This window comes from Vipera ursinii, assembly GCF_947247035.1.
Source record: "Vipera ursinii genome assembly, chromosome: 1".
In the NCBI taxonomy this organism is placed as follows: domain Eukaryota; kingdom Metazoa; phylum Chordata; class Lepidosauria; order Squamata; family Viperidae; genus Vipera; species Vipera ursinii.
The window spans coordinates 47,646,082-47,661,599 of record NC_139512.1 but is presented as its reverse complement, the minus strand read 5'-3'; the positions used below and the strand labels follow the sequence as shown (position 1 = coordinate 47,661,599).

The following is a 15,518-nucleotide window of genomic DNA, read 5'->3' as shown; positions in this document are numbered from 1 at the left end:
TATTTTGCATCCTGTCAGAGAAAACTTTTTTTACTTTTTCTTTTTGGGGTGAAATGCCAATAGGAAAGGAGAAAGTGGTGGTCTGAAGACAGGAGAATGCCCTGAGAGTCAACTGGAAGTGGGATTTGGGGATGTTCCGATCAGTAGTGGTAGTAGAAGCAGTGCTGAATACTTGATTGAGTTCAGTGGGAGTCCCAGTTCTTGCAGTTGCCATATTGGGCTTGGATGGAAAGATTGAAAGATTAACTATGGTTGTTGGTGCTTCAGTGGGGTGTTTGAGATGTATGATGGCTGCTGAATGGCTAAGTCAAAAACAACCTGAATGTAAGTAGCATATATAGGCTTAGTGAAGGAGATAGATAGATAGATAGATAGATAGATAGATAGATAGATAGATAGATAGATAGATAGATAGATAGACAGACAGACAGACAGACAGACAGACAGACAGACAGACAGACAGACAGACAGACAGACAGACAGATAGATGTAATACTTTGGGGTATATGTAAAAATAGGGCTGAAGAGCAAAAGTAGCAGTGAAAACCACAAATATACAGTATGGTGGGGGACAGAACCTCTAGGGAAATGGGCATTGTAGATATGAGCCCCACTTCCAGCCTCCTGGCTTTGTTTTAGGAGCCATGTGGCTGGGCTTTTGGGAATTTTGGGCCGTAGCTATTACTTTTGAATATCAGATACTGTACAATTATTTTCATCCATGACTTGATCATGACACAGTGGACTTGGCTTAGCAAGACCTAGATAGGTAAGATGGTGAGTGCCTTCATCTCAAAATATGCCCATCCATATTTCATGGATGTATGTGCCTAGAAGGGGGAATGGTAATTGCCATCCAGGAGGGTTTGCAGGTCACCATGAACACTGTTTCACAGATAACAGGATATTGGGGCTTATTTCAGAGCTTGGGCTCCTAGACAGATTTGCACTTATTTGTGCACAGTAAATTCACAACCTTAGAATCCTCTTGGGCTCACAGTTCTGCTGGAAGAGCAGTTAAAGAATGTGACCAAGACAGTCTTTTCCACAGTTCTATCTTGTATTAAAACCTTTCTGGATAGGGAGAATGCTGCCTGTCATTCATGTCTGTGTTAGCTCATATTTGGACTGTTGCAATTAATTCTATATGGGAATAAACTTGAAGACTGCTTGAAAGCTGAAACTAATCCAAAATGTGGTGACCTTGAGGGATAATAGGCTCAACTCATTATTGTTACGTCACTATTTAAGGAGCAACAGTTGTTGCTACTAAACCTCCAGGTGCAATTGGCCTTTACATTTATCTTCTCTGGAACAGCACAGAGCCTGGAGTTAAGGGCAGTATCATTCTTACAATTTTGAAAAGCAGTTAAGATCTGGCTCTTCTGAAGAGCCTTTGAAGGCTTATGAAGTATGATGTTATGGGTGGGGTTTTTTGGATGGGGAGTATCCTTATTCATATTATGTTTCAATCTAAATTATATAACAGGCAGAGTATAACCCATAACGTTGTTTTAGATGAGAATAAGCCTTAGTAAATAAACAAATATGTACATTCATATATATAGTACTTAGTCTACATTTTAAACATCTGACACGAATATACTCCTTCATGTAATGCCAGTTTTACTCAGGCTAATGAACAAATGATAATATTCCAACTGCTTTCCTATTGAATTTGCTGGTAGTTGTGTGATAAAGAATACCAGTTATGAGACTACAGACTTCCAGGATGTCATCATATGGAAAGTAAGGTTTGAAGAATTTATCTCAGTAAATATACTGTATCTTTATCATATCTTTTTTTTTTAATTCCATTTATATCCTGCCCTTCTCCGAAGACTCAGGGCGGCTTACAAGCTTAGCAGTAGCCTTCATTCTATGTATATGCCTGCTTATTAGGGCTTTCACACACACACCCCCAAGCGGCATTATTACAAAGTCAGCTTAATTGCCCCCAACAATCTGGGTCCTCTTGCATTGTATCTTAATAAATCAAACAAAAATTATCACTTTTCAAATAGTCTTTCACATAGCTAAATGATATCAAATTTTAAAAGGTTGCCAAAACATTGTGAATATATCAAAAACTGGGATAGAGAAATATTTTCAGATTTCAAATTCATTAAACCTTAAAAACATCACATTGTTACGTGGTATTACAATGTGGTATTCAAATCAAGATGGAAGGACTCTCCTTGAGAAATATCTTTTTGAGCAGGTAAAGGAATGATAAAGAAGGAATTTGCTGCCAAACAAATCTATTCAGCTTCATGCTAATATGTGAACCTCAAATAGAGGTTTATAACATGTGTTTTAGATGTCATGCCTTAAGTATATTCCCCTATTTTTATAGTTATTGTTATTAATAAAAGAAAAAAGGAGCAAAACACAGAGATAAGTATAATACTTTCCCCTATTGTATAGAATGCTAGTAAATATTTAAAAATGAAAGAGATCTCAAATATTCTTACCCCAAAATCTCCACTATCTTCTGTAACATTCAGTTTCTCAGGAGCAGATTCCAGATGTTCTAAGGCCAACTGAGTACTCTGAAAAACATTGAAGTATTCAAAAGGGCTGTATGCATGATGAGCCTGCACATGTGATATTGCCATTAACAAGATAATGGAACAATAAATAGTTTCACAAAAGTTGAGAGTTGGACAGCAAGATGGGCAGCATATAAATTTAATAAATGAATGAATGAAGTAATTGCAAAATTACACTAAAGCTTTGGACATCTTTCCTCAAGGTGGAAACTGCACACTTCACACTAATCTGGAGGCACAATATTTGAACACTTTGATATACTTAATGATTAAAATGATATTGATATCTAGAAAAATTCATAAGAACCCTTCACTCATTATAAACAGGAATCAATTACTTTTATTTATTCATAAAAAATACAAACTAACACAAATACAACACAGACCAGAACACAAAAGCTTTTTTTTCTCTGCCTTTCATGTTTAGTACATTTATTTTCCTTGACACATCCTGCAATGTAACTCAGCTGAAGAGACCACTTGCACTATAACATGACTTCCCTGAACTACTAAATGTGCTGCCCAATTTTAAACCACTGGAGACTGGGACTCTAGAGGAGACATACCCAGGCTCAGTTCATTTACAAGGCAGAGAGCCCTTCATTTGAGGACACAGGAGAGATGAAAGTTCCACCAAATCCAGAAAACATAGGCAAATGTATATTCAAGCTTAAAGATGCTATATACTATTAAAGAATCAGATCTTTGTGGGTCAAGGGTTACACCCAAACAATCTTTTTCCCAAGGAGAAATTCCTTCTGAATATTCACACAATCCCCAAATCTGATTTATAAGATCTCAGTTCAGAGCAGCCATGCTGGAAGCAAGGTCTTTAATGTAGCTCTGGCACTTTTTATTCTATCGACAATTTGACCTTATATTAGATTTTGCTTTAGTCCATAAATTCATATCTGATGTTCCTGGATTCCCAAATAGGCAGAAAGATGACCAAGATAAAGACAGAACACTCAACTTGCCAGACAAAACTCTAGAATCTAGTAATTTGTTTGAATGCATGTCTGTCTGTCTGTCTAGCTTGCTTTTTGGCTATTTCCAACATCTCTGTGAAACTCATAATGCCAGAATATAAAGCAATGCCCCCCAACTCCTGATACATATAAAAGATTAAAAAATGCAACCATCCACCTCTGAACCCTACCTTCATTACCATACACCAATGAAAAAGGAAACAGATACATTCTTTTTAATTTTCCTAAAGAACAAGAGGGTGAAATCTTTGTTGGCAGTGAGTTCCCATATGTGGGGGGTAGCTCCTGAAAATGTCTCTTTCAAGGCTCTGTCAGGTGACAATCCTGTAGAGATGGGATCCTATTTATTTACTTATTTATTTATTTATTTATTTATTTATTTATTAATGGGACTTATATCCCGCCCTATCTCCCGAAGGACTCAGGGTGGCTAACAACAGTAACATATAATAAGTACAGAAATTAAGATAAAATTAAGATTAAAGTCATCTGTGCAATAAATTAAAATTAAAAATTAAAAATAAATTAAAAATTGTAAACATAATTAAAAAGCCTGTCAGTCCAGGTCAGCCAGGTGGAAAAGGAGTGTTTTGAGGCCGCGGCGAAAGGACTGGAGATCTTGATTTGATTTGGTTGGATAGGCAGATTCATTTATTTCTTTGAAACATTTGTATAATCACCCATTTTAGAACCAAATGACTCACAAGTAAATAAATAAATAAAACAATATATACAAGGAATAAAATCAGAGAATATAATAAATACAATAAATACATACAATATTGTATTTATATTATACAATAATGCAATACAATACATCCAAAACCAGAAATGCCTAGTACCACAAAAGAACCTCCGCAACGCAGCCCACAAAATTCTCCACACATTCCAGCTTTCTGTAGGTTAAAAAGAGAGGGACCTGCCAGATTTAAAGGGGGAAGGTGTTCTATAAGGCAGGGACTGCAACAGAAAAAGCACACTTCCCAGGTCCCACAAGATGGCAATATTTAAGAGAAGAGATCTGGAACAATGTTTCCAATATGAATTTCTCCCATGAAATACTAAGGAAGAAAAATGTGAGCTGGTTGAACAATCAAGAGACCGAAAGCCCATATGATGTGGTGAAGGTATTAAATTAAAAGTAGAGTAACCCAAGTTCAAGTCTAGATTGAGCCATGGTAGGTCACTGGCTGACTTTAGACCAGTCATTTTCTCTCAGTTAAAGCTAATATACAGGGTTATTTAAGTTTCCGGATGAAAGGTGGACTGTAAGTCAAATGAATGTATAAACAATTAATTCCTAATGAATAATTGAATTTGAAAAACCAAATAGTATCCAAAGGTTTGAGTAGACAAATGTTCAAGTACAACAAAAGGCTTTCAATAGTCAATAACTTCATTCACATCAAGGGACACCAGTTGCTTAATGTCTATTGATTTTGAATTCATATTTACCTTATGTTTTGTCAGGATTTATAGAAGCTTTCTGAGTGTTATCTTTGTAGTAAAGAGCTAAGTGCAGAGGGGAAAATTGACATGTGTTCTGAAACACAAAAAAGTTCAAGGTTTTGGCATCTCAAACTGAGTGGAAATAAATACTCCAGCTGTGGTGGCGCAGTGGTTGAAGCACAGTATTGCAAGCTAATTCTGCTAACTGCCGACTGCCAGAAGTTCAGCAGTTCAGTTCTCACCGGATCAAGGTTGATTTAGCCTTCCATCCTTCCAAGGTCGGTAAAATGAGGACCCAGATTGTTGGGGGCACTATGCTGGCTTTGTAAACCACAGAGCGGGCTGTGTGTGTGTATCTTCAGATCAAGGTGGATGGAAATGTTAAGTGGCAAACCTAGGCATGTTTGATAAATTTATAAATGCCCCACATAAGAGTTAGAAAATAAAATGATCAAATTTGATGAGAGAAAAATGGAGTGGGGAATAAGAAAATTCTTAATGGAAAAGTGCCACAATGTCCATAATCCAGACTTGAACAAGAACCAACGAATCTTCAGCATCATATGACACTGAATATGAGCAACAGTGTGATACCTTTACAAAACAATAACAATTCCTAGGTTGCATCAAATACATACAATGTCAAATTCAAGTTAATCATTCTATTTTTTTATTGGTGAGATCACACCTGGACTGTTGCCTCCAGTTCTGGGCACATGTCCAGAGCACAGCAACCTAGATGGTTAAGGGGCTTGAGAAGAAGCACTGGATGTATTCAGCCTGGAGAAAGTAAGAGTGTGAGAAGACATGATAGCTATCTTCCTATATCTGCATGTGGAGTCTGAATTGTTCTGCTGTTTCATTAAGAATGACAAGAAACAATGGACTTAAATTACAAGGAAGGAGATTGAATATCAGGAAGAAATATCCTACTGGTATGAGCTTTCAATAATAAAACAGTCTGTCTTGGTAGGAGATGGATTCTCTTTGCTGAAGGTATTTAATAGGTGTGGCATGATCATCTGTCAAGGATATTGTCGAAATGAATTTTTGCATTTGCACAAGACTGGACTAAATAAACATCAAGGCATCTTCCAAGCTTTACTTTTTCTGATTTTGTGATATTAAACTGCATTTGCAAGTTATCCTGTTTCTACTATAATTAAGCCAAACATTAATCAGCCAAGTGGACAAACAGACAATGATATGGAAAAAGAGATATATTTTAAGGGATGTAGGTTAGGACGCTGAGTTTGTCGATCAGAAGGTCGGCAGTTTGGCGGGTCGAATCCCGAGTGCCGCATAACAGAGTGAGCGCCTGTTACTCGTCCCAGCTTCTGCCAACCTAGCAGTTCGAAAGCATGTAAAAATGCAAGTAGAAAAATAGGGACCACTACGGTGGGAAGGAAACAGAGTTCTGTGCGCCTTTGGTGTCCAGTCATGCCGGCCACATGACCACGGAGATGTCTTCGGACAAGCGCTGGCTCTTCGGCTTTGAAACGGAGATGAGCACCAGCCCCTAGAGTCGGAAACGACTAGCACGCATGTGCGGGGGAACCTTTACCTTTACCTTATTCAGGAATAATGAAAATGGCTTTACAGGTGCCCTTGGATTGCTACCAGCTTTGTTTCATTGAGTAGAAATCCCTGGAGAAAATCCTGATAAGGAAATTGGGATTCTTTATAAGCCTTCTAATTAAATTATTCAAAATAGATAATTGAATTTGAAAAACCAAATAGTATCCAAAGGTTTGAGTAGACAAATGTTCAAGTACAACAAAAGGCTTTCAATAGTCAATAACTTCATTCACATCAAGGGACACCAGTTGCTTAATGTCTATTGATTTTGAATTCATATTTACCTTATGTTTTGTCAGGATTTATAGAAGCTTTCTGAGTGTTATCTTTGTAGTAAAGAGCTAAGTGCAGAGGGGAAAATTGACATGTGTTCTGAAACACAAAAAAGTTCAAGGTTTTGGCATCTCAAACTGAGTGGAAATAAATATTCCAGCTGTGGTGGCGCAGTGGTTGAAGCACAGTATTGCAAGCTAATTCTGCTAACTGCCGACTGCCAGAAGTTCAGCAGTTCAGTTCTCACCGGATCAAGGTTGATTTAGCCTTCCATCCTTCCAAGGTCGGTAAAATGAGGACCCAGATTGTTGGGGGCACTATGCTGGCTTTGTAAACCACAGAGCGGGCTGTAAAGCTCTGTGAAGCAGTATTTAAGTCTAAGTACTATTGCTGTAATTGACATATTCTATATATTTGATTTAAAATACTGTGATCATTTTTTACAAAAAATAAGAAACCCATTATACTAAAGATTCTTTAGATTCACAACTTTCTAAAGCGGAGTCAGTGATTGCAATTATATGTCTGGCAGTAAATAGAAGTGAATTTCTTTGAAGTACTTACAATGATTCATTGAAATTGGTCTAAGTATTAGCAGGACATTTCACTCCATTCTAGATAACTCTCCAAATAAAAATCCTTATGCCACTATCAAATTAACTTCCATGCATATAAAATGATGGAAAACAACATTAGCTTTAAAAAAATCTGAATGCTCAGAGGAAAATTGCTATATCTTGCTATATTCTTTACTACTTTCAAAAAGGCTTTTGCTTGTTTTCAGTGCATTTTTAGTGTGTGAATATCAAAAGCAATCTTTAAAAAGGGATCACTACAGAATTCTTTGTTTCGCTGTAGGTAGCATAATGTGCTTCTAGCAAAACTACAGCTAAAGTTTATATTAAAATATTTAAGCTTCACACTTGGATCTTTACACAATTAGCATAAGAAGAATTAATCAAGAAAACTAAATATATATTCTCTATAAAATTCCAGGCATTTCATCATATACTTATTAAAGCTACACCTTGCAAAATATGCTTAGCTGTGTATTTTAAAATATTCAAGAAAAGCTCTCTGAGAGGATACTTCTACACCTTGGGTTTTTTTTTCACAACCCCCCCCCCAAAAAAAGAAAGAAAATTGCTTGGAGGTGTCTATCAATGTCTGTTCCTCGTTAAATTGCTCACTTCTTTCCCGCAAAGAAGCTGCACTCATTTACATTGTATGCTTCATTTATAGTGGCCTTATGTTCATCAAAGTCTTGATTTTCCACCCCATTAATTTGTGATGAGATGTATAGTTTGCTACTTCTTCCCAAAGTCATTTCTGGCCCTGGTCTTTGTAAGGGCTGGAAAAGGTTGAGAGATATTTGAAAGAGACAGCAGATTCTCAGCAGGTCTTCCTGCAGCCTTGAGCCACAGAAAAGTTAACAGTGTAAAACAGAACAAGGGGCTTAACTGTTCAGCAATTACCTTAAAGCAGCGTTTCCCAACCTTAGGAACTTGAAGATGCATGGACTTCAACTCCCAGAATTCCCCAGCCAGCTATGCTGGCTGGGGAATTCTGGGAGTTGAAGTCCACGCATCTTCAAGTTCCTAAGGTTGGAAAACGCTGCCTTAAAGAAACAATATGCTCCAGAAACTGCAGAGCATATGATTTTCAAACAACACTCTCTTTAAAATTCAATGTGTTTCTTTTATCTTCATCACAGACAGACAGAGATGATAAGTAATGAAATGCATTAACATTTGAGTTTCACTAATATTTTATTTTCTCCAAAAGCAGTCATTTGATATTACTGCGTCTGAGTGCGGACTTATGTTTATTCTACACTAAAGGAGCAACGGGTATACATGAGCTTATCTACACAATTCACAATTTTCCAAAATTGATGTGAAAAGCATCGTGTATAGCGTACAACTTAGAATTTCCCTTTTCATGTGTCTGAAATTTTAAATGTGCTTCCAAAGGACAAAGTCTGTTTGTTTCATTGCAGTCCAAACAACTGAAGGCTTGTTTCAGGCTTGTTACAACAGTGCCAACAGCTAAGTACCAGCATTATAATCTGTGTGGAAAATAGCTGCCAGGTTAATATTCACTTCACTTAAAAAGCATGTGAAAAACTAGTATGATTCATGAGTATGGTTGCAGGAATAGATTTTGTGCTCTCATTATGGCAGGCAAGAACACATCAGCTACACTACAATAGTTTTGCTGGTTATGAAGATGGGTAAGAGTGGGGGTGAAAGGACAGGCAAATAAAATCATAAAAGCCAAAAACAAGAAAAGAAAACTTATTTCAGCTGACCTGTAGAAAAAAAACACAGTAATTTACTGACACATTCAATAAACTCCAAAATTAGATTTGAGTACCATATTAATGATGGCATTTTTCTCTATTAAAAGGGAGAGGTTTAATCATGTAGAACAAAATGTTAAAAAGGTTGGTGAGAACACCTGACAGAGTGAGTGATTAAGTACTACTAATTATTGCCCAGAAACTGAAAATGATGTGCCATAATGCATGCAGTACAACTAATCCAGAAGAGAACAAACATATGTGTCTGCTTGTTATTTATCAGGGAGCAAAGGACAGTGATAAAGCTGATAAGGGTCAACCAATTCCAATTGGACCAATAGAAGCAGCATTTACTTAAAAGTGCACTCTTCCATTATACAGTGACTGCTATTAATCTCATTTTCCTAATATAAAAAGTTTATTTACACAGCAAGGTATGTTCTATCTTCTTAGAGAGAATGATAAAACATGGTGCTTATTTTCCATGACTTTATATAACCCCTTGGGTATTTAAAGGGCATGTAAGCAGTTAATCCTTCTTATATTGATGCATATGCAATGATAGACAGTTCTAGATTGTCCCACAGGACAGATCTAAATCAAAAGAAGACATTACTTTTTATTTTTAGTCTTGAAGCCACAAACTCAAAGCCAGACTCCAGTAACAAAAAGATTGCACATTTCCCAACAAGGGATTCTTACTTCCAATGCTGGGTAATAAAAAGTTGTTTACTGGTAATAATGATGCTCTGAGTGATGCATGTGTATCAATAAATATAGATTCTATATCAAGGGTGTCAAACTAGCAATGTCACGTGACATATCATGACTTTTTTTTCTATTGCCGGCAATAGGGTGGGCATGGTTTCACCATGATGCATCCGGCCTGCAGGCCAGCAGTTTGACACACTTGTTCTATATCTACAGTCTGCTGAAGTCCTATTAGGAGTTTTGCTAGAGTTCTATAGTTCAGGTTGACAAATATTGTTAAGGAATTTGTTGTGCAGAGGTCTCCTTGTGCTACCAAAGAGTTGCACAGACAAGGAAGGGTATTGAGAGCAGTAAAAGTCACACAAGAATACACTGAGTTTTAAAAGCAAAAAGTATTTTACTTTAAGGTGGTGTAAGAACAAAAATGCGCAGTCAAAAATAAACAGTCCAGGTCATAAACAATAGCAACAGTCCAAGGAGTAATCCAAACTACAAAGTCTTCTTACCAGTCCAGAGGTCAATACACAGTTCAGGTTTACAACAGTAGTAAACCAACAGCAGAGCAAAAACAGTAATAGTAGAGATCAGTGAATTCAGAGAGAGAGAGAAGCTACGTTCCTAGCTTCCTCTTATGGCCATGAGAACACTTACACACCCATTGGCCAATTAACTTCTTAAAGACATAGCATTATGGTTAATATATTTTCAACCCAACATTGTAGGTTAGCACCATATGCCTAACATTCTCCCCTTTGGGTAGAATAATATATAACTCTTACAATCTTATGCACATTCTTTCACAATTAGCATTGTGTTTCACAGCACTTTGTACCTTCGTAAAATGGTCTGCAATATTTACATCAGATGAACAATACTCTAGCTGTATTAATTTATCTTTGATACATTGTCTGACATTCAAATAACGAAGATCAGTATGTTTAGATCTTGTTCTTACTGCAGCATTATTAGCCATCTTTATCGCAGCTTGATTGTCCTCATATACAATGAATGGATCATTTACATTTAAACCCATATCTAACAATAATTGTTTGTACACTAGCAGTTCTGTACATAACACTGATAGACATGAAAATTCAGCCTCCATTGTAGACAAGCTTATGTGTTTTTGTCTAATAGACTTCCATCCAATTAAAGAATCACCCAACATTACAGCCAACCCTGAGGTAGATTTACGAGTGTTTGTATCAGAGGCAAAACTCGCATCTGCATATGCAGTGAGGATTAACTCACGATTTGGCTCTAAATATAACGAGTAGTGAATAGTTTGCTTCAAATACCTTAATACTCGTTTAGCTGATTGCCAGTGTCTAACAGTTGGATTATTGTTGTACCTAGCCAATTGGTTTACACAGTAAGAAATATCAGGTCTAGTCCAATTACTCAGATACATAAGACTTCCTATCAAAGATTGGTACATAGTCTTATCAAATACAGGACTCTCAACATTAGTGTCCTTCAAATCCATAGCCATTGGAGTTTTTGCTGGTTTACATATTTCCATATTGTATCTCTTTAATAACTGAGATATTTTACTGGCTTGCGACACCTTAAAACCCCTATTCGTTTTCACAATATCTAATCCCAAATAGTGGCTTATTTTCCCAAGATTCCTAATTGTGAATTTATTTTCCAATCTTGAAATGATAGTTTGTGTTTCTAACTCAGTTTTTGTTATTATTGCAATATCATCTGTGAATAATAAAAGAAAAGATAATGCTCCGTTGTGTTCTCTTGTAAACAAACAAGGATCAGCATTACTGGCTATAAAACCTATTGCACTCAACTCATTAACTAAACATTTATTCCACTCATAGCCTGATTGTTTCAATCCATAGAGGCTTTTCTTTAATTCCCAACAATCATGGTTTCTATCACTGGTCAATCCTGGTGGTATTCTTAAATAAATAGTATGTTGCAATGGAGCATGTAGATATGCAGTTTCAACATCTACATGGGTAACCATATATTGGTTTTTAGCCGCCCACACTAAAGCTGCTCTTAAAGTAGTTGCCCTCAGACTGGGTGCAAACACCTCGTCATAATCCTCAGTAGTTTGGGCAAAACCTTGTGCAATCAAACGTGCCTTATGGGTTATAGTCCCATCTACACCCTTCTTTATTTTATATATCCATTTACAACCTATAGCTTGCTCACCAGGTGGCAGTTTTGCTTTCTCATAGACCTTAAGATCCTGCAAAGACTTCAACTCCCTGTTCATTGCAGCTTTCCATGATGCCTGTTTCTTTTCAGGATACATCCTGATCTCATCATAGTTAGATGGCTCTACACTAACTTGACATATTATACTGGCTTCATAGCGATCAGGTGGATGTCTGATACACGTTGAAAGCCAAGGAATTACAGGGCTTTGAGTTTCTGTCTCCTTTCCTTCCTCTGATTCATTTTTAATCTCCCCTATCTCCTCTTCATCTTTTATATTTACAGGAGATGTATTATCATTACTACTTACATTATCAGAGGAGTCCTCAAACACTAGAGGATCAGTATTAACAGTTTCTTGCTCTAACCTATCCCAACCAACGTGATCAAGGAATTTTGCACTAGAACTGTTATATACATTAGTTGTGCCCTGTTCCCAAAAACGATAGGATCTGTGGTTAGCTTCGTAACCTACGAAGTATAATTGCCTAGCCCTATGTTGGCCTTTACTCCTGAGTTGTGCAGGAATGTGGACCCAAGCTGGGGTGCCAAATGTGTGCAGGTAATCAAGGTTTGGTTTTTTACCATGCCATATAGTATATGGTATTTTACCAGTAGAAGTATTAACAACTATATTCAGAACATGGTTTGCACATTTTGCTGCCTCCCCCCACAGTCTATCTGTTAAGCCAGAATCTCTTAACATGGTTCTCATCATGGCTTGTAACGTTTGCCCACGTCTCTCAACAAATGCATTATGTTGAGGCATATAAGGGGCTGAACGTTTATGCTCAATGCCAGCTGATTCTAGCATATCAACAAAGCGCTTATTTGTAAATTCAGTACCATTATCAGTAATTATGCACTGAACCTTTCTCTTTGTTTTTCTCTCCACGAACTTCAGCCAGTTTGCAAATTGTTGGAAAGTGTCTGCCTTTGACTTAAGCAGATAACAAAATCCATAATGAGAGTAGTGGTCCAATATACTTAAAATATAACATGACCCTCCTAAACTTGGTTTCATGGGTCCAATTAAATCAGCAAACACAACTTCCAAAGGAACAGTTGTTTTGAAGCCGTTTAACCTGTTTGCAGGAGTTGCCTTACTCTTTTCCTGATTACAGGCATTGCAATTCAAATACTTACTACATGGCTTCAGTTTAATTCCTTTTACTAACTCAACTGTTTTACGCAGTGAGTTAAAGTTTACATGCCCTAACCGCCTATGCAATAAATGTATACATTCATCATGTGGCTTCTTATTCTCACATATTGAGTTAGCTTTAACTATACTAATCTGGTTACTTGTGATAACGAATAAACCATTTTTCAAATTAGCAGTTACACAGGTTCCATTCCTCTCAATAGTGCATTGCTCCCCTCTGAATGTTACCACAAACCCAACCTTAAGCAATTCCCTTACAGATAACAGGTTGAATCTTAGTTTAGGTATATATAACATAGGTAACTGTTCATTAATGCATGGACAATAGGAATTACCTTCACCAGAGGCCTTCATCCTCCAACCGTTTGCTAGTGAAACATATTGGTTGCTGTTTTTCATATTAATAAACCTCTTTTTCACTTTAGTAATGCATTGTGAAGCCCCACTATCAACAACCCACAATTCATTATTTCTGGATGTTGATTCATCAGAAATAGCCAAACCAATGCTCTTCTTAGCCTTCCCACTACTATTTACATTCTGTTTTCTACCCTTTCTACAGAATTTAGCTATATGCCCTCTAGCCCCACAAGAAAAACATTTCTTGACGTTGTAAGCAGTGGTAAATGGCTGCTCCTCTTGTAGCTGTGTCTCTCTCAGCTGGTCTCTGTCACGCCTCCTTCTGGACTCTTCCAGCAGTCTCCCAGTAATGTTAGTCAATGTCAGTTCCTCTCTGGTCAGGACTTCCAAAGAAGAAACATACTCATCATAACTCTCATCCAAAGATGACAGAATAATGTAGACCTGATGCAACTCTGAAAAAATCAGCTCCTTTTCATGAAGCTCTTGAAAAGTTGCCTTCATGTAATTTAAATGTGTCAACATATCTCCATTCTTCTGCAGATGAGCCCTAAACAGCTTATGTGTAAGGTATATATGTGCACCCACACTGTCTCGAACATAAAGCCTTCGCAAAATGCCCCAACACCTAGCAGCAGACTCCTCACCACGAATATGGACAAGCTGCTGGTCATTCAGTGTTAGTCCAATAATGCAAAGAGCTTTCTCATTGCTACGTTTAAAGTCGTCTATCTTCTTTGCATCCTCTTCGTCATCTGGATCCCAAGCAGTAGTATCTGGTGGGTTATTTACAACAGTCCATAGTCCTTCCTTGCGTAAAAGCAAGCAGCATTTCGTGGACCAGGAAACATAGTTTGTCCCATCCAACCGGGTTATCCAGGAGATGCCTGACAACAGTTCTTGTGCCATTTTACACCAAAATAGCTAACACAAACTCAGCTAGGAATACTGTGTGTACTAACTCTCAGTACAGGCCTGGGCCCATAACCAGTGGTAAGGAATTTGTTGTGCAGAGGTCTCCTTGTGCTACCAAAGAGTTGCACAGACAAGGAAGGGTACTGAGAGCAGTAAAAGTCACACAAGAATACACTGAGTTTTAAAAGCAAAAAGTATTTTACTTTAAGGTGGTGTAAGAACAAAAATGCACAGTCAAAAATAAACAGTCCAGGTCATAAACAATAGCAACAGTCCAAGGAGTAATCCAAACTACAAAGTCTTCTTACCAGTCCAGAGGTCAATACACAGTTCAGGTTTACAACAGTAGCAAACCAACAGCAGAGCAAAAACAGTAATAGTAGAGATCAGTGAATTCAGAGAGAGAGAGAAGCTACGTTCCTAGCTTCCTCTTATGGCCATGAGAACACTTACACACCCATTGGCCAATTAACTTCTTAAAGACATAGCATTATGGTTAATATATTTTCAACCCAACAATGTAGGTTAGCACCATATGCCTAACAAATATGACTAACTTTGCACACTTTGATAACATTCCTACTCTTTCCTCAGTTTCTTTTCAACTAAAAAAACGGTTCAGGAAGTAGGATAACAAGCCAAGCAGGAAACTGAGGATGGGAAAGAGGGCTGATTTTGATCATGCAAAGATCATAACTACTAGTAACCTCGTTCATCTTCATGGCATGTGCTACATACGTATATGGGTAAGTAGAACGTATATCTCAGAATGGTAGGCAGGTGTTCTGTCAAGCTAATATGGAAGACAACATTACACTGTTAATGTTCCTATTTTCTTCAGTCTGAAAATCTTACCTATCGTGACATATAAATATCCAGGGACAGAATCAAGTTGTTACCCAACAGATAGACTGGCAAGGCAGAGACAGCTTGCATAGAATGCCTATGGATAGTACTTACTTTCGAGAGAGAGGCAATAAGGACTTAATTCAGATGGATTAAAAAAAAACAAATCACTCTTCCTCTAGCTCTCTTAATACATA

The 15,518-nt window shown here is 37.3% G+C and overlaps 1 protein-coding gene across 5 annotated transcripts in view; it reads right to left on the bottom strand.

Moving 5' to 3' along the window:
• The window catches only part of CEP128 (centrosomal protein 128), a 221,658-nt gene that overhangs the window by 27,041 nt on the left and 179,099 nt on the right, over window positions 1-15,518 (bottom strand). For 4 of the 5 annotated variants that reach the window (XM_083375272.1, XM_083375274.1, XM_083375273.1 and 1 more), the window contains one exon: window positions 2,475-2,552. The exons of the other annotated variant lie outside the window; for it this stretch is intronic. In XM_083375272.1, coding sequence (XP_083231398.1) covers window positions 2,475-2,552 — 78 coding nt within the window. The remainder of the gene's footprint in view (window positions 1-2,474; window positions 2,553-15,518) is intronic. 5 annotated transcript variants of the gene reach the window in all.